The sequence below is a fragment of the Scyliorhinus torazame genome, chromosome 5 (genome assembly GCF_047496885.1).
Source record: "Scyliorhinus torazame isolate Kashiwa2021f chromosome 5, sScyTor2.1, whole genome shotgun sequence".
NCBI classification, from domain to species: Eukaryota; Metazoa; Chordata; class Chondrichthyes; order Carcharhiniformes; family Scyliorhinidae; genus Scyliorhinus; species Scyliorhinus torazame.
Window position 1 is genome coordinate 209,866,098 of NC_092711.1, and position 25,218 is coordinate 209,891,315.

The following is a 25,218-nucleotide window of genomic DNA, read 5'->3' on the forward strand; positions in this document are numbered from 1 at the left end:
TGTGGCTGTGTTGACATTGCCCTAGTGGCTGTGTTGGCAATGTTCCATGGGCTGTGTTGACATTGCCCCAATGGCTGTGTTGGCAATGTTCCATGGGCTGTGTTGGCATTGCCCCAGTGGCTATGTTGACATTGCCCTAGTGGCTGTGTTGACATTGCTCCAGTGGCTGTGTTGGCAATGTTTCATGGGCTGTGTTGACATTGCCCCAGTGGCTGTGTTGACATTGCCCCAGTGGCTGTGTTGACATTGCCCCAGTGGCTGTGTTGACATTGCCCTAGTGGCTGTGTTGACATTGCCCCAGTGGCTGTGTTGACATTGCCCCAGTGGCTGTGCTGACATTGCCCCAGTGGCTGTGTTGACATTGCCCTAGTGGCTGTGTTGACATTGCCCCAGTGGCTGTGTTGACATTGCCCCAGTGGCTGTGTTGACATTGCCCTAGTGGCTGTGTTGACATTGCCCCAGTGACAGTGTTGACATTGTCCTAGTGGCTGTGTTGACATTGCCCCAGTGGCTGTGTTGACATTGCCCCAATGGCTGTGTTGACATTGCCCTAGTGGCTGTGTTGACATTGCCCCAGTGGCTGTGGTAACATTGCCCCAATGGCTTTGTTGACATTGTCCTAGTGGCTGTGTTGACATTGCCCCAGTGGCTGTGTTGACATTGCCCCAATGGCTGTGTTGACATTGTCCTAGTGGCTGTGTTGACATTGCCCCAGTGGCTGTATTGACATTGCCCCAGTGGCTGTGTTGACATTGCCCCAGTGGCTGTGTTGACATTGCCCCAGTGGCTGTGTTGACATTGCCCCAGGTGTTGACCTTGAGCCAGGGATCGTGTTGGCTCTTCAAATCTGTGATAGACAGTGTTGTATTACTTAATACAAATTATAAAAATTGATACTGTGTGAGTAAGCAAAGCTAATGTTCCAATCGTACAAATGTCATCTAAAGAGTAGAACGCAATTGATCAGGTGAGATTTAATAAGTTGTTTGATTTTAAATCTCCGCTTATGGCGAAAGTTATGACCAGCCAATAAGGCAACAACTGTCTCAGCAGATGCGCCAACTGTCAGCATTACACATGGACAGTCAGTGTCTGGAATCAGTGGGCGTGATTCTCTGAACTGTTTCGCGGCCACGAGTTTGTGAGGATTCTCCTGTTAATCCCTATTGCCCCTTGTTTTTTCCCCTTAATTTCTGTTATTTAGCAATTTCAATTTTTGTACATGGACAATTCATGGGACCTGTGCCTTTCAGATGAACTTCACCTTTAATTCAAATGGCTGGTAAACTGAGCATAGATTTATGACCTCAGGTAAGCCAGGTTGCAAAGAACTGTATATATTTCGGATCAGCAGATTCAAGGGAGATCATTGCTGAAACATTTGAATGGACTTGGCTGTTGGCCAATGAACAGTTTCAAATTGCCAGGCCTGACTAATGGCCCCTGATTTGTCCGAGTTTTCTCTGTAATGTTCCTTCCTCTGCTTGGCTGTGTTTGATTTTACTTTTGTTTTGGTCAGAAGCTGGAGGATCACAGCTCTGATTTCTCTCTCATCTAATGGGTTCTTTCTGAAGATCCAATGTAAAGACCATTCTCTCTCCATAGTCAGATTGAAGTAACGATCTTTTTCTCTCCGCAGCCAGATTGAACTCCAAAGAGATCCAATCCAGCCACTGGCTAAAATCAGGGCTAATTGTTTAAAAGCCCTTCTAACAGATTTCATGTGGGAAATCTGTTCTTATCTCAGAACATTCTGGTGGAATTGGAAACGAGTAAGAATTAAACAGGCTTGAGGTGGATCCTTTGAATGAAGGCCCAGTTTATTGATAGTTAAAGGGACAGCCCTGAGGCAATCTAACAGCCTGGGAGTTCTGACTGAATGTGCACGCCAGGTGTTTCTTGTTCGAAATCCAATCGGTGGTTTCAATTGCTCCACGTCATAGGAGGACAGCCTGCTGCAACGACCTCAACATCAAAAACAAGAACGTGCAATTCTCTCTTTTCATCTTAATCCCTCTTATTTTTACCCCTTTCCCCTCTCTCTCTGTATGTCTGTCTTGTGTGTGTTTGGGTCGAGGGTGGGGTGGTAAAAGGCGGGGGGGGGGGGAGTAGTAGATTAGCTGGCTGCTATTCTGTTCTAATTATTACATTTTGAAACTTTGTTTGTGTTATACATAAATAGTTATTGTGTTCAACTTACAAACCTGATGGCGATAATTTATTACGCCGACAAGGGGCCAACGATTCTGCAAACTCGATTACGAATTATTGGTTAATTCACTAATGTTGGGGTCTGTGGGGCTGGGATCGACCGAGCAATAGCCCAGGGTGTCGTAACACGCTGTTCACTGGTGGGGGAATTCCATCTTCCTGCCGCTTGTCAATGGGAGTTCCCATTGTAACCACCCCACACCACCACAAAACCTGCTGGTGGGGGTGCGCTGCCGGCGGGAAATTGAATCGCAATGACCGGATAATTCTGGCCAGTGTGTCAGCATTTGGTGATCAAATTCAGTGTGGTCTCTGTGTCAATCTTACTCACATCTTGTGACTAATGTAAGGGGAACTCAGCCACTGCGTACTGCAGATGAGAATTGTTGTGAGAGCAGGAGATCTTGTCAACAATGTTCAGTGACTGGAATTCTTTGTATTAACACCAGGACTCAGGCAGGAAAATGACTGAAGGTTCATGATGCAGGAATGTTGAAGCTCAATAATTCTACCCTGCAGCATCCTGTTCCAAACTAATGCCCTTGCTTGCAGTGGGCATGGAAACTTCAGACAAAGTTGTGCCTGGGTCCTGATGGAGATACTGACTGTTCCATTGAATTCACACTGCAGTTAGAGTGGTGAGGCCAGAAGTTTTTCACAATGAAGAACTTCTTTAGAATCAGGCCTGTTTCTGTATCTTTCCCCTCTGTGTTGTTCCAAGAACGGACCCCAATCAGGAGCTGATGTGCAAGCGGCAGAAAGTTTCTGTCAAAAGGAAAGTTAAATGTTTAATAATTCATGGAGGATTTTTACTCACCCATTAACATACAACAGAAAATAAACCCAGATTATAACCAGATTCTCTTGCTGTCTGAACCAACACATGGTAATTCATATTATACCGAGAAACACTGAGTCTGTGCATTTAGCACAGAGATTATACATCCGTATCCACACCTAAACTCTCATCTCTCAGGTAATATAATGGCAGTGAGAGACACAGGAAAATGTGCATTTCATCTCAGTAATCACTGTTAATAATATTTTTGAGAAACCAGGGAGTCGACAATTATTGTGGGGTGGGCAGATAGCGAGGGACAGGCAGATGGTGAGGGACAGGCAGATAGCGAGGGACAGGCAGATGGCGAGGGACAGGCAGATAGTGAGGGACAGGCAGGTAGCGAGGGACAGGAAGGTGAGACCCCACCTGGAAGTCAAATGCTGATAATTGAGTGCAGCTCAAGACAGAGTGCAAGTTTGAAACTTTACTCAGTGCCCTGCCCTGTTTTCGCTCTTCCTACCCATACTCAATATGTTTTATATGGAGAGAGGTGCGGCATTTTGTCACCCTTGGAGTGTGTATTTTAACCACAGATAATCATTCAGTGATATTTTGTGTATACAAAGAAAAAAGAACAAAGAAATGTACAGCACAGGAACAGGCCCTTCGGCCCTCCAAGCCCGTGCCGACCATGCTGCCCGACTAAACTACAATCTTCTACACTTCCTGGGTCCGTATCCCTCTATTCCCATCCTATTCATGTATTTGTCAAGATGCCCCTTAAATGTCACTATCGTCCCTGCTTCCACCACCTCCTCCGATAGCGAGTTCCAGGCACCCACTATCCTCTGCGTAAAAAACTTGCCTCGTACATCTACTCTAAACCTTGTCCCTCTCACCTTAAACCTATGCCCCCTAGTAATTGACCCCTCTACCCTGGGGAAAAGCCTCTGACTATCCACTCTGTCTATGCCCCTCATAATTTTGTAGACCTCTATCAGGTCTCCCCTCAACCTCCTTCGTTCCAGTGAGAACAAACCGAGTTTATTCAACCGCTCCTCATAGCTAATGCCCTCCATACCAGGCAACATTCTGGTAAATCTCTTCTGCACCCTCTCTAAAGCCTCCACATCCTTCTGGTAGTGTGGCGACCAGAATTGAACACTATACTCCAAGTGTGGCCTAACGAAGGTTCTATACAGCTGCAACATGACTTGCCGATTCTTATACTCAATGCCCCGGCCAATGAAGGCAAGCATTCCGTATGCCTTCTTGACTACCTTCTCCACCTGTGTTGCCCCTTTCAATGACCTGTGGACCTGTACTCCTAGATCTCTTTGACTTTCAATACACTTGAGGGTTCTACCATTCACTGTATATTCCCTACCTGCATTAGACCTTCCAAAATGCATTACTTCACATTTGGCCGGATTAAACTCCATCTGCCATCTCTCCGCCCAAGTCTCCAAACAATCTAAATCCTGCTGTATCCTCTGACAGTCCTCATCGCTATCCGCAATTCCACCAACCTTTGTGTCGTCTGCAAACTTACTAATCAGACCAGTTACATTTTCCTCCAAATCATTTATATATACTACAAAGGTCCCAGCACTGATCCCTGTGGAACACCACTGGTCACAGCCCTCCAATTAGAAAAGCATCCTTCCATTGCTACTCTCTGCCTTCTATGACCTAGCCAGTTCTGTGTCCACCTTGCCAGCTGCCACCTGATCCCGTGTGACTTCACCTTTTGTACTAGTCTACCATGAGGGACCTTGTCAAAGGACATACTGAAGTCCATATAGACAACATCCACTGCCCTACCTGCATCCATCATCTTAGTGACCTCCTCGAAAAACTCTATCAAGTTAGTGAGACACGACCTCCCCTTCACAAAACCATGCTGCCTCTCACTAATACGTCCATTTGCTTCCAAATGGGAGTAGATCCTGTCTCGAAGAATTCTCTCCAGTAATTTCCCAACGCTGAAGTAAGGCTCACCGGCCTGTAGTTCCCTGGATTATCCTTGCTACCCTTCTTAAACAGAGGAACAACATTGGCTATTCTCCAGTCCTCTGGGACATCCCCTGAAGACAGTGAGGATCCAAAGATTTCTGTCAAGGCCTCAGCAATTTCCTCTCCAGCCTCCTTCAGTATTCTGGGGTAGATCCCATCAGGCCCTGGGGACTTATCTACCTTAATATTTTTTTTAAGACACCCAACACCTCGTCTTTTTGGATCTCAATGTGACCCAGGCTATCTACACACCCTTCTCCAGACTCAACATCTACCAATTTCTTCTCTTTGGTGAATACTGATGCAAAGTATTCATTTAGTACCTCGCCCATTTCCTCTGGCTCCACACATAGATTCCCTTGCCTATCCTTCAGTGGGCCAATCCTTTCCCTGGCTACCCTCTTGCTTTTTATGTACGTGTAAAAAGCCTTGGGATTTTCCTTAACCCTATTTGCCAATGACCTTTCGTGACCCCTCCTAGCCCTCCTGACTCCTTGCTTAAGTTCCTTCCTACTTTCCTTATATTCCGCGCAGGCTTCGTCTGTTCCCAGCCTTTTAGCCCTGACAAATGTCTCCTTTTTCTTTTTGACGAGGCCTACAATATCCCTCGTTATCCAAGGTTCCCGAAAATTGCCGTATTTATCCTTCTTCCTCACAGGAACATGCCGGTCCTGAATTCCTTTCAACTGACACTTGAAAGCCTCCCACATGTCAGATGTTGATTTGCCCTCAAACATCTGCCCCCAATCTATGTTCTTCAGTTCCCGCCTAATATTGTTATAATTAGCCTTCCCCCAATTTAGCGCATTCATCCTAGGACCACTCTTATCCTTGTCCACCAGTACTTTAAAACTTACTGAATTGTGGTCACTGTTACCAAAATGCTCCCCTACTGAAACATCTACCACCTGGCAGGGCTCATTCCCCAATACCAGGTCCAGTACCGCCCCTTCCCTAGTTGGACTGTCTACATATTGTTTTAAGAAGCCCTCCTGGATGCTCCTTCCAACTCCGCCCCGTCTAAGCCCCTGGCACTAAGTGAGTCCCAGTCAATATTGGGGAAGCTGTGATATTCTCCCGAACCAGTAGCGCAACTCCGCCTCCCCTTTTACATCCCCCTCTATCCCGCCTGAAACATCTAAATCCTGGAACGTTTAGCTGCCAATCCTGCCCTTCCCTCAACCAGGTCTCTGTAATGGCAACAACATCATAGTTCCAAGTACTAATCCAAGCTCTAAGTTCATCTGCCTTACCCGTAATACTTCTTGCATTAAAACATATGCACTTCAGGCCACCAGACCCGCTGTGTTCAGCAACTTCTCCCTGTCTGCTCTGCCTCAGAGCCCCACTGTCCCTATTCCCTAGTTCTCCCTCAATGCTCTCACCTTCTGACCTATTGCTCCCGTGCCCACCCCCCTGCCATACTAGTTTAAACCCTCCCGTGTGACACTAGCAAACCTCGCGGCCAGGATATTTATGCCTCTCCAGTTTAGATGCAACCCGTCCTTCTTATATAGGTCACACCTGCCCCGGAAGAGCTCCCAGTGGTCCAGATAACGGAAACCCTCCCTCCTACACCAGCTGTTTAGCCACGTGTTTAGCTGCTCTATCTTCCTATTTCTAGCCTCACTGGCTAGTATAGCTAATTTATTAAATAAAACAATTAAGGGGGCATGGCTGCCGATGTGTGAGCAGCTGCAATGTGTGGGCGAAGGTGAATACCTATTTGATCCACGACAATCACATCTGCAGTAGGTGTGCCTGTGTCTTGAGGAATTGTGCTTCAGAGTTAATGAGCTTCAGACATTGTGATGCATCATGGGAAAGTTATCTGGATAATTTGTCGCACTCCGTCGGTCAGGTACTTTGAATTTGGGCCATGGTCAGGGACAGGAGGCTATGACTGAGAGTGAAGCAGATGTGGGAATAGAGAAGGCAGTGTTGGATGAACCTCAGACCTTGCAAGTGTCCAACTGGTCTGAGGTTCTGCAGCCTGCATGGATGAAGTAGGGACTGAAAGCAGGGTGAGAAAACTGACCACAACACTGTGGTGCAGGACACCAATCAATTTGGGAGAGGTAAAAGTACTTTAGTTGCTGTGGGGGCAGTACAGATGGGGGAATGGATCCTATTCTTTGGAGCTGTGAGTCATGAAAGATGTGTTGTCTACCGGGTGAGATGTTTAAGGACACCTCCTCAGTGCTGGAGAGGAATTTGGAGTGGGTGGAGAAAGATCCAGTTGTCATGGTCCATGTGGGTACCAGTAACAAAGGTAGGGTTAAGAAAGAGAGTCTGCCAAGGTCTACATTAAAAGGCAGAACCACAAAGTCATGAATCTCTGAATTATACCTGAGCCACAAGAAAATAGGGCAAATAAGATCAGAGAGTTGAATGTGTGACTCAAGGTTGACCTGGGAGAAATGGGTTTTGATTCATGGGATATTGACACCAGTCCTGGAAAAAACAGGAGCCATGGCATTGGAATGGTCATCACCTAAACACACTGGGACAGGGTCCTGGTGAATTGTATAACTCGGGCTAGAGTGCGGACTTTAACGAAATAGGGAATGTTGTGTTCTTTGTTTTACTTCTTTCAGGATGGTGAAGGTTGTAGAGCTGTGTTGTATAAACAAGCTAATTTATTGCACTACACTGAATTAAATTTGAACATATTGCCAGGGAATAGTTACGCAAAGATTACACTACACATCTACACCATTAACTATACTGTTCGTTCAACTATCTCACAACTACTCTGTCTTGCTCTCTCCCACTCTCTCCAATCTCCATCTATCTCCCAGAAGTCAAGGAGACATGTGATATGTATCTGTTCCCTAGCCACGAAGGCCATTCCTCTCCATGGCTTCAGACTGTTTGTACCATTGCTGTCAGATTTGACCGACCCTGTCATGTGTTTCCAATTAGTTTTCCACAACATTACCAAGATCGCCTCCAAACACCGCCAGTGTCTGACTCTGACTTTGCCTCAGCTCATCTATTGATGAACCTTCATTCATGCCTTCTAGACTTCAAGCTTTGATGAGTCTTACACATTCCTGCCTGTTCCCACTTTCTCTCATTAGTAATCTTGATGTCATCCTGGACTATGTTGCTCAAATCATTACTTGTGAAAGTCCAGTTAACATATCACTATATCATCGTATCACCGCTGCGCTTGATGACACACTTTCATCTGTCACTGCGGTCCATGCCTGTTCTTGATGACTGACATTCACTGATCATCCCTGTTCTTGATGACTGACATTCACCGATCATCCCTGTTCTTGATGACTGACATTCACTATCATCCCTGTTCTTGATGACTGACATTCACTAATCATCCCTGTTCTTGATGACTGACATTCACCGATCATCCCTGTTCTTGATGACTGACATTCACTGATCATCCCTGTTCTTGATGACTGACATTCACCGATCATCCCTGTTCTTGATGACTGACATTCACGGATCATCCCTGTTCTTGGTGACTGACATTCACCGATCATCCCTGTTCTTGATGACTGACATTCACTGATCATCCCTGTTCTTGATGACTGACATTCACCGATCATCCCTGTTCTTGATGACTGACATTCACCGATCATCCCTGTTCTTGATGACTGACATTCACTGATCATCACTGTTCTTGATGACTGACAGTCACCGATCATCCCTGTTCTTGATGACTGACATTCACTGATCATCCCTGTTCTTGATGACTGACATTCACCGATCACCCCTGTTCTTGATGACTGACATTCACTGATCATCCCTGTTCTTGATGACTGACATTCAACGATCATCCCTTTTCTTGATGACTGACATTCACTGATCATCCCTGTTCTTGATGACTGACATTCAGTAATCATTCCTGTTCTTGATGACTGTCATTCACTGATCACCCCTGTTCTTGATGACTGACATTCACCGATCATCCCTGTTCTTGATGACTGACATTCAGTAATCATTCCTGTTCATGATGACTGACATTCACTGATCATCCCTGTTCTTGATTACTGACATTCACCGATCATCCCTGTTCTTGAAGACTGACATTCACCGATCATCCCTGTTCTTGATGACTGACATTCACTGATCATCCCTGTTCTTGATGACTGACATTCAGTAATCATTCCTGTTCTTGATGACTGTCATTCACTGATCATCCCTGTTCCTGATGACTGACATTCACTGATCATCCCTGTTCTTGATGACTGACATTCACCGATCATCCCTGTTCTTGAAGACTGACATTCACCGATCATCCCTGTTCTTGAAGACTGACATTCGCCGATCATCCCTGTTCTTGATGACTGACATTCACTGATCATCCCTGTTCTTGATGACTGACATTCAGTAATCATTCCAGTTCTTGATGACTGTCATTCACTGATCATCCCTGTTCTTGATGACTGACATTCACCGATCATCCCTGTTCTTGATCACGGACATTCACTGATCATCCCGGTTCCCGATGACTGACATTCAATAATCATTCCTGTTCTTGATGACTGACATTCACTGATCATCCCTGTTCCTGATGACTGACATTCACTAATCATCCCTGTTCTTGATGACTGACATTCATCGATCATCCCTGTTCTTGGAGACGGACATTCACCGATCATCCCTGTTCTTGATGACTGACATTCACCGATCATCCCTGTTCTTGGAGACGGACATTCACCGATCATCCCTGTTCTTGATGACTGACATTCACTGATCATCCCTGTTCTTGATGACTGACATTCACCGATCATCCCTGTTCTTGATGACTGACATTCACTGATCATCCCTGTTCTTGATGACTGACATTCAGTAATCATTCCTGTTCTTGATGACTGTCATTCACTGATCATCCCTGTTCTTGATGACTGACATTCACCGATCATCCCTGTTCTTGATGACTGACATTCACCGATCATCCCTGTTCTTGATGACTGACATTCACTGATCATCCCTGTTCTTGATGACTGACATTCAGTAATCATTCCTGTTCTTGATGATTGTCATTCACTGATCATCCCTGTTCTTGATGACTGACATTCACCGATCATCCCTGTTCTTGATGACTGACATTCAGTAATCATTCCTGTTCTTGATGACTGACATTCACTGATCACCCCTGTTCTTGATTACTGACATTCACTGATCATCCCTGTTCTTGAAGACTGACATTCACCGATCATCCCTGTTCTTGATGACTGACATTCACTGATCATCCCTGTTCTTGATGGCTGACATTCAGTAATCATTCCTGTTCTTGATGACTGTCATTCACTGATCATCCCTGTTCCTGATGACTGACATTCACTGATCATCCCTGTTCTTGATGACTGATATTCACCGATCATCCCTGTTCTTGAAGACTGACATTCACCGATCATCCCTGTTCTTGAAGACTGACATTCACCGATCATCCCTGTTCTTGATGACTGACATTCACTGATCATCCCTGTTCTTGATGACTGACATTCAGTAATCATTCCTGTTCTTGATGACTGTCATTCACTGATCATCCCTGTTCTTGATGACTGACATTCACCGATCATCCCTGTTCTTGATCACTGACAATCACTGATCATCCCTGTTCCTGATGACTGACATTCAATAATCATTCCTGTTCTTGATGACTGACATTCACTGATCATCCCTGTTCCTGATGACTGACATTCACTAATCATCCCTGTTCTTGATGACTGACATTCACCGATCATCCCTGTTCTTGGAGACGGACATTCACCGATCATCCCTGTTCTTGATGACTGACATTTACTGATCATCCCTGTTCTTGGAGACGGACATTCACCGATCATCCCTGTTCTTGATGACTGACATTCACTGATCATCCCTGTTCTTGATGACTGACATTCACCGATCATCCCTGTTCTTGATGACTGACATTCACCGATCATCCCTGTTCTTGATGACTGACATTCACTGATTATCCCTGTTCTTGATGACTGACATTCACCGATCATCCCTGTCCTTGATGACTGACATTCACCGATCATCCCTGTTCTTGATGACTGACATTCACTAATCATCCCTGTTCTTGATGACTGACAGTCACCGATCATCCCTGTTGTTGATGACTGACATTCACTGATCATCCCTGTTCTTGATGACTGACATTCACCGATCATCCCTGTTCTTGATGACTGACATTCACTGATCATCCCTGTTGTTTATGACTGACATTCACCGATCATCCCTGTTCTTGATGACTGTCATTCACTGATCATCCCTGTTCTTGATGACTGACATTCACCGATGATCCGTGTTCTTGATGATTGACATTCACCGATCATCCCTGTTCTTGATGACTGACATTCACTGATCATCCCCGTTCCTGATGACTGACATTCAATAATCATTCCTGTTCTTGATGACTGACATTCACTGACCATCCCTGTTCCTGATGACTGACATTCACTAATCATCCCTGTTCTTGATGACTGACATTCACCGATCATCCCTGTTCTTGGAGACGGACATTCTCCGATCATCCCTGTTCTTGATGACTGACATTCACCGATCATCCCTGTTCTTGGAGACGGACATTCACCGATCATCCCTGTTCTTGATGACGAACATTCACTGATCATCCCTGTTCTTGATGACTGACATTCACTGATCATCCCTGTTCTTGATGACTGACATTCACCGATCATCCCTGTTCTTGATGACTGACATTCACTGATCATCCCTGTTCTTGATGACTGACATTCACCGATCATCCCTGTCCTTGATGACTGACATTCACTGATCATCCCTGTTCTTGATGACTGACATTCAGTAATCATTCCTGTTCTTGATGACTGTCATTCACTGATCATCCCTGTTCTTGATGACTGACATTCACCGATCATCCGTGTTCTTGATGACTGACATTCACCGATCATCCCTGTTCTTGATGACTGACATTCACCGATCATCCCTGTTCTTGATGACTGACATTCACTGATCATCCCTGTTCTTGATGACTGACATTCAGTAATCATTCCTGTTCTTGATGGCTGACATTCACTGATCATCCCTGGTCTTGATTACTGACATTCACCGATCATCCCTGTTCTTGAAGACTGACATTCACCGATCATCCCTGTTCTTGATGACTGACATTCACTGATCATCCGTGTTCTTGATGACTGACATTCAGTTATCATTCCTGTTTTTGATGACTGTCATTCACTGATCATCCCTGTTCTTGATGACTGACATTCACCGATCATCCCTGTTCTTGATCACTGACATTCACTGATCATCCCTGTTCCTGATGACTGACATTCACTAATCATCCGTGTTCTTGATGACTGACATTCACCGATCATCCCTGTTCTTGGAGACGGACATTCACCGACCATCCCTGTTCTTGATGACTGACATTCACCGATCATCCCTGTTCTTGGAGGCGGACATTCACCGATCATCCCTGTTCTTGATGACTGACATTCACTGATCATCCCTGTTCTTGATGACTGACATTCACTGATCATCCCTGTTTTTAATGACTGACATTCACCGATCATCCCTGTTCTTGATGACTAACATTCACTGATCATCCCTGTTCTTGATGACAGACATTCACCGATCATCCCTGTTCTTGATGACTGACATTCACTGATCATCCCTGTTCTTGATGACTGACAGTCACCGATCAACCCTGTTCTTGATGACTGACATTCACTGATCATCCCTGTTCTTGATGACTGACATTCACCGATCATCCCTGTTCTTGATGACTGACATTCACTGATCATCCCTGTTCTTGATGACTGACATTCACCGATCATCCCTGTTCTTGATGACTGACGTTCACTGATCATCCCTGTTCTTGATGACTGACATTCAGTAATCATTCCTGTTCTTGATGACTGTCATTCACTGATCATCCCTGTTCTTGATGACTGACATTCACCGATCATCCGTGTTCTTGATGTATGACATTCACCGATCATCCCTGTTCTTGATGACTGACATTCACCGATCATCCCTGTTCTTGATGACTGACATTCACTGATCATCCCTGTTCTTGATGACTGACATTCAGTAATCATTCCTGTTCTTGATGACTGTCATTCACTGATCATCCTTGTTCTTGATGACTGACATTCACCGATCATCCCTGTTCTTGATGACTGACATTCAGTAATCATTCCTGTTCTTGATGACTGACATTCACTGATCATCCCTGTTCTTGATTACTGACATTCACCGATCATCCCTGTTCTTGAAGACTGACATTCACCGATAATCCCTGTTCTTGATGACTGACATCCACTGATCATCCCTGTTCATGATGACTGACATTCAGTAATCATTCCTGTTCATGATGACTGTCATTCACTGATCATCCGTGTTCTTGATGACTGACATTCACCGATCATCCCTGTTCTTGATGACTGACATTCACCGATCATCCCTGTTCTTGATGACTGACATTCACTGATCATCCCTGTTCTTGATGACTGACATTCAGTAATCATTCCTGTTCTTGATGGCTGACATTCACTGATCATCCCTGTTCTTGATTACTGACATTCACCGATCATCCCTGTTCTTGAAGACTGACATTCACCGATCATCCCTGTTCTTGATGACTGACATTCACTGATCATCCGTGTTCTTGATGACTGACATTCAGTTATCATTCCTGTTCTTGATGACTGTCATTCACTGATCATCCCTGTTCTTGATGACTGACATTCACCGCTCATCCCTGTTCTTGATCACTGACATTTACTGATCATCCCTGTTCCTGATGACTGACATTCAATAATCATTCCTGTTCTTGATGACTGACATTCACTGATCATCCCTGTTCCTGATGACTGACATTCACTAATCATCCGTGTTCTTGATGACTGACATTCACCGATCATCCCTGTTCTTGGAGACGGACATTCACCGACCATCCCTGTTCTTGATGACTGACATTCACCGATCATCCCTGTTCTTGGAGGCGGACATTCACCGATCATCCCTGTTCTTGATGACTGACATTCACTGATCATCCCTGTTCTTGATGACTGACATTCACTGATCATCCCTGTTCTTAATGACTGACATTCACCGATCATCCCTGTTCTTGATGACTAACATTCACTGATCATCCCTGTTCTTGATGACAGACATTCACCGATCATCCCTGTTCTTGATGACTGACATTCACTGATCATCCCTGTTCTTGATGACTGATAGTCACCGATCAACCCTGTTCTTGATGACTGACATTCACTGATCATCCCTGTTCTTGATGACTGACATTCACCGATCATCCCTGTTCTTGATGACTGACATTCACTGATCATCCCTGTTCTTGATGACTGACATTCACCGATCATCCCTGTTCTTGATGACTGACGTTCACTGATCATCCCTGTTCTTGATGACTGACATTCAGTAATCATTCCTGTTCTTGATGACTGTCATTCACTGATCATCCCTGTTCTTGATGACTGACATTCACCGATCATCCGTGTTCTTGATGTATGACATTCACCGATCATCCCTGTTCTTGATGACTGACATTCACCGATCATCCCTGTTCTTGATGACTGACATTCACTGATCATCCCTGTTCTTGATGACTGACATTCAGTAATCATTCCTGTTCTTGATGACTGTCATTCACTGATCATCCCTGTTCTTGATGACTGACATTCACCGATCATCCCTGTTCTTGATGACTGACATTCAGTAATCATTCCTGTTCTTGATGACTGACATTCACTGATCATCCCTGTTCTTGATTACTGACATTCACCGATCATCCCTGTTCTTGAAGACTGACATTCACCGATAATCCCTGTTCTTGATGACTGACATCCACTGATCATCCCTGTTCATGATGACTGACATTCAGTAATCATTCCTGTTCTTGATGACTGTCATTCACTGATCATCCCTGTTCCTGATGACTGACATTCACCGATCATCCCTGTTCTTGAAGACTGACATTCACCGATCATCCCTGTTCTTGATGACTGACATTCACTGAGCATCCCTGTTCTTGATGACTGACATTCAGTAATCATTCCTGTTCTTGATGACTGTCATTCACTGATCATCCCTGTTCTTGATGACTGACATTCGCCGATCATCCCTGTTCTTGATCACTGACATTCACTGATCATCCCTGTTCCTGATGACTGACATTCAATAATCATTCCTGTTCTTGATGACTGACATTCACTAATCATCCCTGTTCTTGATGACTGACATTCATCGATCATCCCTGTTCTTGATGACTGACATTCACCGATCATCCCTGTTCTTGATGACTGACATTCACTGAGCATCCCTGTTCTTGATGACTGACATTCAGTAATCATTCCTGTTCTTGATGACTGTCATTCACTGATCATCCCTGTTCTTGATGACTGACATTCGCCGATCATCCCTGTTCTTGATCACTGACATTCACTGATCATCCCTGTTCCTGATGACTGACATTCAATAATCATTCCTGTTCTTGATGACTGACATTCACCGATCATCCCTGTTCTTGATGACTGACATTCACTAATCATCCCTGTTCTTGATGACTGACATTCACTAATCATCCCTGTTCTTGGTGACTGACATTCACCGATCATCCCTGTTCTTGATGACTGACATTCACTGATCATCCCTGTTTTTGATGACTGACATTCAGTAATCATTCCTGTTCATTATGACTGTCATTCACTGATCATCCCTGTTCTTGATGACTGACATTCACTGATCATCCGTGTTCTTGATGACTGACATTCAATAATCATTTCTGTTCTTGATGACTGACATTCACTGATCATCCCTGTTCCTGATGACTGACATTCACTAATCATCCGTGTTCTTGATGACTGACATTCACCGATCATCCCTGTTCTTGGAGACGGACATTCACCGATCATCCCTGTTCTTGATGACTGACATTCACCGATCATCCCTGTTCTTGGAGGCGGACATTCACTGATCATCCCTGTTCTTGATGACAGACATTCACCGATCATCCCTGTTCTTGATGACTGACATTCACTGATCATCCCTGTTCTTGATGACTGACAGTCACCGATCAACCCTGTTCTTGATGACTGACATTCACTGATCATCCCTGTTCTTGATGACTGACATTCACCGATCATCCCTGTTCTTGATGACTGACATTCACTGATCATCCCTGTTCTTGATGACTGACATTCACCGATCATCCCTGTTCTTGATGACTGACGTTCACTGATCATCCCTGTTCTTGATGACTGACATTCAGTAATCATTCCTGTTCTTGATGACTGTCATTCACTGATCATCCCTGTTCTTGATGACTGACATTCACCGATCATCCGTGTTCTTGATGTATGACATTCACCGATCATCCCTGTTCTTGATGACTGACATTCACCGATCATCCCTGTTCTTGATGACTGACATTCACTGATCATCCCTGTTCTTGATGACTGACATTCAGTAATCATTCCTGTTCTTGATGACTGTCATTCACTGATCATCCCTGTTCTTGATGACTGACATTCAGTAATCATTCCTGTTCTTGATGACTGACATTCACTGATCATCCCTGTTCTTGATTACTGACATTCACCGATCATCCCTGTTCTTGAAGACTGACATTCACCGATAATCCCTGTTCTTGATGACTGACATCCACTGATCATCCCTGTTCATGATGACTGACATTCAGTAATCATTCCTGTTCTTGATGACTGTCATTCACTGATCATCCCTGTTCCTGATGACTGACATTCACCGATCATCCCTGTTCTTGAAGACTGACATTCACCGATCATCCCTGTTCTTGATGACTGACATTCACTGAGCATCCCTGTTCTTGATGACTGACATTCAGTAATCATTCCTGTTCTTGATGACTCTCATTCACTGATCATCCCTGTTCTTGATGACTGACATTCGCCGATCATCCCTGTTCTTGATCACTGACATTCACTGATCATCCCTGTTCCTGATGACTGACATTCAATAATCATTCCTGTTCTTGATGACTGACATTCACTAATCATCCCTGTTCTTGATGACTGACATTCACTGAACATCCCTGTTCTTGATGACTGACATTCACCGATCATCCCTGTTCTTGATGACTGACATTCACCGATCATCCCTGTTCTTGATGACTGACATTCACCGATCATCCCTGTTCTTGATGACTGACATTCACTGAGCATCCCTGTTCTTGATGACTGACATTCAGTAATCATTCCTGTTCTTGATGACTGTCATTCACTGATCATCCCTGTTCTTGGTGACTGACATTCGCCGATCATCCCTGTTCTTGATCACTGACATTCACTGATCATCCCTGTTCCTGATGACTGACATTCAATAATCATTCCTGTTCTTGATGACTGACATTCACCGATCATCCCTGTTCTTGATGACTGACATTCACTAATCATCCCTGTTCTTGGTGACTGACATTCACCGATCATCCCTGTTCTTGATGACTGACATTCACTGATCATCCCTGTTTTTGATGACTGACATTCAGTAATCATTCCTGTTCATGATGACTGTCATTCACTGATCATCCCTGTTCTTGATGACTGACATTCACTGATCATCCGTGTTCTTGATGACTGACATTCAATAATCATTCCTGTTCTTGATGACTGACATTCACTGATCATCCCTGTTCCTGATGACTGACATTCACTAATCATCCGTGTTCTTGATGACTGACATTCACCGATCATCCCTGTTCTTGGAGACGGACATTCACCGATCATCCCTGTTCTTGATGACTGACATTCACCGATCATCCCTGTTCTTGGAGGCGGACATTCACCGATCATCCCTGTTCTTGATGACTGACATTCACTGATCATCCCTGTTCTTGATGACTGACATTCACTGATCATCCCTGTTCTTGATGACTGACATTGACCGATCATCCCTGTTCTTGATGACTAACATTCACTGATCATCCCTGTTCTTGATGACAGACATTCACCGATCATCCCTGTTCTTGATGACTGACATTCACCGATCATCCATGTTCTTGATGACTGACATTCACTGATCATCCCTGTTCTTGATGACTGACAGTCACCGATCATCCCTGTTCTTGATGACTGACATTCACTGATCATCCCTGTTCTTGATGACTGACATTCACCGATCATCCCTGTTCTTGATGACTGACATTCACTGATCATCCCTGTTCTTGATGACTGACATTCACCGATCATCCCTGTTCTTGATGACTGACATTCACTGATCATCCCTGTTCTTGATGACTGACATTCAGTAATCATTCCTGTTCTTGATGACTGTCATTCACTGATCATCCCTGTTCTTGATGACTGACATTCACCGATCATCCCTGTTCTTGATGACTGACATTCACCGATCATCCCTGTTCTTGATGACTGACATTCACTGATCATCCCTGTTCTTGATGACTGACATTCACCGATAATCCCTGTTCTTGATGACTGACATTCACTGATCATCCCTGTTCATGATGACTGACATTCAGTAATCATTCCTGTTCTTGATGACTGTCATTCACTGATCATCCCTGTTCCTGATGACTGACATTCACCGATCATCCCTGTTCTTGAAGACTGACATTCACCGATCATCCCTATTCTTGATGACTGACATTCACTGATCATTCCCTGTTCTTGATGACTGACATTCACTGATCATCCCTGTTCTTGATGACTGACATTCAGTAATCATTCCTGTTCTTGATGACTGTCATTCACTGATCATCCCTGATCTTGATGACTGACATTCGCCGATCATCCCTGTTCTTGATCACTGACATTCACTGATCATCCCTGTTCCTGATGACTGACATTCAATAATCATTCCTGTTCTTGATGACTGACATTCACTGATTATCCCTGTTCTTGATGACTGACATTCACCGTTCATCCCTGTTCTTGATGACTGACATTCACTAATCATCCCTGTTCTTGATGACTGACATTCACTGAACATCCCTGTTCTTGATGACGGACATTCACCGATCATCCCTGTTCTTGATGACTGACATTCACCGATCAACCCTGTTCTTGATGACTGACATTCACCGATCATCCCTGTGCTTGGAGACGGACATTCACCGATCATCCCTGTTCTTGATGACTGACATTCACCGATCATCCCTGTTCTTGGAGACGGACATTCACCGATCATCCCTGTTCTTGATGACTGACATTCACCGATCATCCCTGTTCTTGATGACTGACATTCACTGATCATCCCTATTCTTGATGACTGACATTCAGTAATCATTCCTGTTCATGATGACCGACATTCACCGATCATCCCTGGTCTTGATGACTGACATTCACTCATCATCCCTGTTCTTGGTGACTGACATTCACTGATCATCCCTGTTCTTGATGACTGACATTCACTGATCATCCCTGTTTTTGATGACTGACATTCAGTAATCATTCCTGTTCATGATGACTGTCATTCACTGATCATCCCTGTTCTTGATGACTGACATTCACTGATCATTCCTGTTCTTGATGACTGACATTCACTAATCATCCCTGTTCTTGATGACTGACATTCACTGATCATCCCTGTTCTTGATGACTGACATTCACTAATCATCCCTGTATTTGATGACTGACATTCACTGATCATCCCTGTTCTTGATGACTGACATTCACTGATCATCCCTGTATTTGATGACTGACATTCACTGATCATCCCTGTTCTTGATGACTGACATTCACTGATCATCCCTGTTCTTCATCACTGACAGTCACTGATCATCCCTGTTCTTGATGACTGACATTCACCGATCAACCCTGTTCTTGATGACGGACATTCACCGATCATCCCTGTTCTTGATGACTGACATTCACCGATCATCCCTGTTCTTGGAGACTGACATTCACCGATCATCCCTGTTCTTGATGACTGACATTCACAAATCATCCCTATTCTTGATGACTGACATTCACTGATCATCCCTGTTCTTGATGACTGACATTCACTAATCATCCCTGTTCTTGATGACTGACATTCACTGATCATCCCTGTTCTTGATGACTGACATTCACTAATCATCCCTGTTCTTGATGACTGACATTCACTGATCATCCCTGTTCTTGATGACTGACATTCACCGATCATCCCTGTTCTTGATGACTGACATTCACTGATCATCCCTGTTCTTGATGACTGACATTCAGTAATCATTCCTGTTCTTGATGACTGACATTCACTGATCATCCCTGTTCTTGATTACTGACATTCACCGATCATCCCTGTTCTTGAAGACTGACATTCACCGATAATCCCTGTTCTTGATGACTGACATCCACTGATCATCCCTGTTCATGATGACTGACATTCAGTAATCATTCCTGTTCTTGATGACTGTCATTCACTGATCATCCCTGTTCCTGATGACTGACATTCACCGATCATCCCTGTTCTTGAAGACTGACATTCACCGATCATCCCTGTTCTTGATGACTGACATTCACTGAGCATCCCTGTTCTTGATGACTGACATTCAGTAATCATTCCTGTTCTTGATGACTCTCATTCACTGATCATCCCTGTTCTTGATGACTGACATTCGCCGATCATCCCTGTTCTTGATCACTGACATTCACTGATCATCCCTGTTCCTGATGACTGACATTCAATAATCATTCCTGTTCTTGATGACTGACATTCACTAATCATCCCTGTTCTTGATGACTGACATTCACTGAACATCCCTGTTCTTGATGACTGACATTCACCGATCATCCCTGTTCTTGATGACTGACATTCACCGATCATCCCTGTTCTTGATGACTGACATTCACCGATCATCCCTGTTCTTGATGACTGACATTCACTGAGCATCCCTGTTCTTGATGACTGACATTCAGTAATCATTCCTGTTCTTGATGACTGTCATTCACTGATCATCCCTGTTCTTGATGACTGACATTCGCCGATCATCCCTGTTCTTGATCACTGACATTCACTGATCATCCCTGTTCCTGATGACTGACATTCAATAATCATTCCTGTTCTTGATGACTGACATTCACCGATCATCCCTGTTCTTGATGACTGACATTCACTAATCATCCCTGTTCTTGATGACTGACATTCACTAATCATCCCTGTTCTTGGTGACTGACATTCACCGATCATCCCTGTTCTTGATGACTGACATTCACTGATCATCCCTGTTTTTGATGACTGACATTCAGTAATCATTCCTGTTCAAGATGACTGTCATTCACTGATCATCCCTGTTCTTGATGACTGACATTCACTGATCATCCGTGTTCTTGATGACTGACATTCAATAATCATTCCTGTTCTTGATGACTGACATTCACTGATCATCCCTGTTCCTGATGACTGACATTCACTAATCATCCGTGTTCTTGATGACTGACATTCACCGATCATCCCTGTTCTTGGAGACGGACATTCACCGATCATCCCTGTTCTTGATGACTGACATTCACCGATCATCCCTGTTCTTGGAGGCGGACATTCACCGATCATCCCTGTTCTTGATGACTGACATTCACTGATCATCACTGTTCTTGATGACTGACATTCACTGATCATCCCTGTTCTTGATGACTGACATTGACCGATCATCCCTGTTCTTGATGACTAACATTCACTGATCATCCCTGTTCTTGATGACAGACATTCACCGATCATCCCTGTTCTTGATGACTGACATTCACCGATCATCCCTGTTCTTGATGACTGACATTCACTGATCATCCCTGTTCTTGATGACTGACAGTCACCGATCATCCCTGTTCTTGATGACTGACATTCACTGATCATCCCTGTTCTTGATGACTGACATTCACCGATCATCCCTGTTCTTGATGACTGACATTCACTGATCATCCCTGTTCTTGATGACTGACATTCACCGATCATCCCTGTTCTTGATGACTGACATTCACTGATCATCCCTGTTCTTGATGACTGACATTCAGTAATCATTCCTGTTCTTGATGACTGTCATTCACTGATCATCCCTGTTCTTGATGACTGACATTCACCGATCATCCCTGTTCTTGATGACTGACATTCACCGATCATCCCTGTTCTTGATGACTGACATTCACTGATCATCCCTGTTCTTGATGACTGACATTCACCGATAATCCCTGTTCTTGATGACTGACATTCACTGATCATCCCTGTTCATGATGACTGACATTCAGTAATCATTCCTGTTCTTGATGACTGTCATTCACTGATCATCCCTGTTCCTGATGACTGACATTCACCGATCATCCCTGTTCTTGAAGACTGACATTCACCGATCATCCCTATTCTTGATGACTGACATTCACTGATCATCCCTGTTCTTGATGACTGACATTCACTGATCATCCCTGTTCTTGATGACTGACATTCAGTAATCATTCCTGTTCTTGATGACTGTCATTCACTGATCATCCCTGATCTTGATGACTGACATTCGCCGATCATCCCTGTTCTTGATCACTGACATTCACTGATCATCCCTGTTCCTGATGACTGACATTCAATAATCATTCCTGTTCTTGATGACTGACATTCACTGATCATCCCTGTTCCTGATGACTGACATTCACTAATCATCCCTGTTCTTGATGACTGACATTCACCAATCATCCCTGTTCTTGGAGACGGACATTCACCGATCATCCCTGTTCTTGATGACTGACATTCACTGATTATCCCTGTTCTTGATGACTGACATTCACCGTTCATCCCTGTTCTTGATGACTGACATTCACTAATCATCCCTGTTCTTGATGACTGACATTCACTGAACATCCCTGTTCTTGATGACTGACATTCACCGATCATCCCTGTTCTTGATGACTGACATTCACCGATCATCCCTGTTCTTGATGACTGACATTCACCGATCATCCCTGTGCTTGGAGACGGACATTCACCGATCATCCCTGTTCTTGATGACTGACATTCACCGATCATCCCTGTTCTTGGAGACGGACATTCACTGATCATCCCTGTTCTTGATGACTGACATTCACCGATCATCCCTGTTCTTGATGACTGACATTCACTGATCATCCCTATTCTTGATGACTGACATTCAGTAATCATTCCTGTTCATGATGACCGACATTCACCGATCATCCCTGGTCTTGATGACTGACATTCACTCATCATCCCTGTTCTTGGTGACTGACATTCACTGATCATCCCTGTTCTTGATGACTGACATTCACTGATCATCCCTGTTTTTGATGACTGACATTCAGTAATCATTCCTGTTCATGATGACTGTCATTCACTGATCATCCCTGTTCTTGATGACTGACATTCACTGATCATTCCTGTTCTTGATGACTGACATTCACTAATCATCCCTGTTCTTGATGACTGACATTCACTGATCATCCCTGTTCTTGATGACTGACATTCACTAATCATCCCTGTATTTGATGACTGACATTCACTGATCATCCCTGTTCTTGATGACTGACATTCACTGATCATCCCTGTATTTGATGACTGACATTCACTGATCATCCCTGTTCTTGATGACTGACATTCACTGATCATCCCTGTTCTTCATCACTGACAGTCACTGATCATCCCTGTTCTTGATGACTGACATTCACCGATCAACCCTGTTCTTGATGACGGACATTCACCGATCATCCCTGTTCTTGATGACTGACATTCACCGATCATCCCTGTTCTTGGAGACTGACATTCACCGATCATCCCTGCTCTTGATGACTGACATTCACAAATCATCCCTATTCTTGATGACTGACATTCACTGATCATCCCTGTTCTTGATGACTGACATTCACTAATCATCCCTGTTCTTGATGACTGACATTCACTGATCATCCCTGTTCTTGATGACTGACATTCACTAATCATCCCTGTTCTTGATGACTGACATTCACTGATCATCCCTGTTCTTGATGATGATAATCACGAATCATCCCTGTTCTTGATGACTGACATTCACTGATCATCTCTGTTCATGATGACTGAAATTCACTGATCATCCCTGTTCTTCATGACAGACATTCACTAATCATCCCTGTTCTTGATGACTGACATTCACTGATCATCCCTGTTCTTGATGACTCTGCGTCAAATTCTGTTTTGGAAAATTGCTGTGAGGTGCCTTGTGATTATTTAGTACCTTAAAAGTTTCCACATAAATGAAAGTTGTTGTTATTGTACATTGAGTGCTTGGGAGAACTTCACACAAATCCTGTTCACTGATGTTTGAAAGATTCTTCCGGTGTGACCATGGTGCGACTGGTCACAAGCAGGGCGGCTCCTGCTTGAAGGCACAGAAAAGAGTTCTTTATACCCGATACTGGGTGGAATTTTGCTGAACAGGCGTCGGTGAATGTTGGAGGAGTAGTTTCCCCCGGGAGTGGTATGCCTGCTGGCTATCTGACCCGGCAGATAACAGTGAGAGATTTTGCTGAAAAGTTGGAGCGAGCCTTTGCTGCAGCAGCCACTGCAAACATGCAGGCAGGGGAAGGGCTGGTGCAAGCTGGAAGGCCCCGGGTGGAGGAGCTGATGCCGTTTATTAAAGAGGAATTCTGTGAGCAGAGGAACGACATGCAGGTGGATCGCTCAAAGGCCATCGAAGGAGTTGCGGCACCCCAGAAGAGTTCTCTGGAATGGGTGGAGAGGTGTTTGGAGGTGCAGTGGTTGCAGATTCGGGAGATCGAAGGAGTGATCTCGGACCACAGCGGTCGTGTGGTGGCTCTGGAGGCGGAGTTGGGGCTACAAGGTTACCTGTGTAAAAGGTTGGTGGCAAAGGTGGAGGAGCAGGAGAATGCTTCGAGAAGGCAGAACCTGCGAATAGAGGGCCTGCCTGATGGAGTGGAAGGTGTGAGTGCCACGAGGTACGTCTCGAAGATGCTGCCGGGGCTGGTGACAGAAGGGGTGCTAGATAAGGTGCCTGAAGTGGAGCGAGCGCATAGGTCCCTGAGGCAGAAGCCTAGAGCTGGGGAGCCGCCATGGGCGGTGATCGTGAGACTCCACAAATTTGTGGAGAAAGAGTAGATTCTGCGATGGGCCAGGGAGAATCGCACCTGCAACTGGGAGGGGTATAACGTCTGAATTTATCAGGACATTGGAGCCAAGTCGGCAAAGTGGCAGCAGGCTTCAACAAGGCCAAGGCGGTGCTGTACCAGCGGCAGATCAGGTTTGGGGTGCTCTACCCAGCGAACGGGTGA

The 25,218-nt window shown here is 44.5% G+C and overlaps 1 protein-coding gene across 1 annotated transcript in view; it reads right to left on the reverse strand.

Annotated features, from left to right (window-relative positions):
* Positions 1–2,485: 2,485 nt before the first annotated feature.
* Positions 2,486–25,218, reverse strand: part of LOC140420921 (sodium- and chloride-dependent neutral and basic amino acid transporter B(0+)-like) — a 142,972-nt gene continuing 120,239 nt past the window's right edge. Inside the window, exon 14 of the mRNA XM_072505069.1 lies at positions 2,486–2,976. Within this exon, the coding sequence (XP_072361170.1) occupies positions 2,842–2,976 (135 nt within the window). The 3' untranslated portion in view covers positions 2,486–2,841. The remainder of the gene's footprint in view (positions 2,977–25,218) is intronic.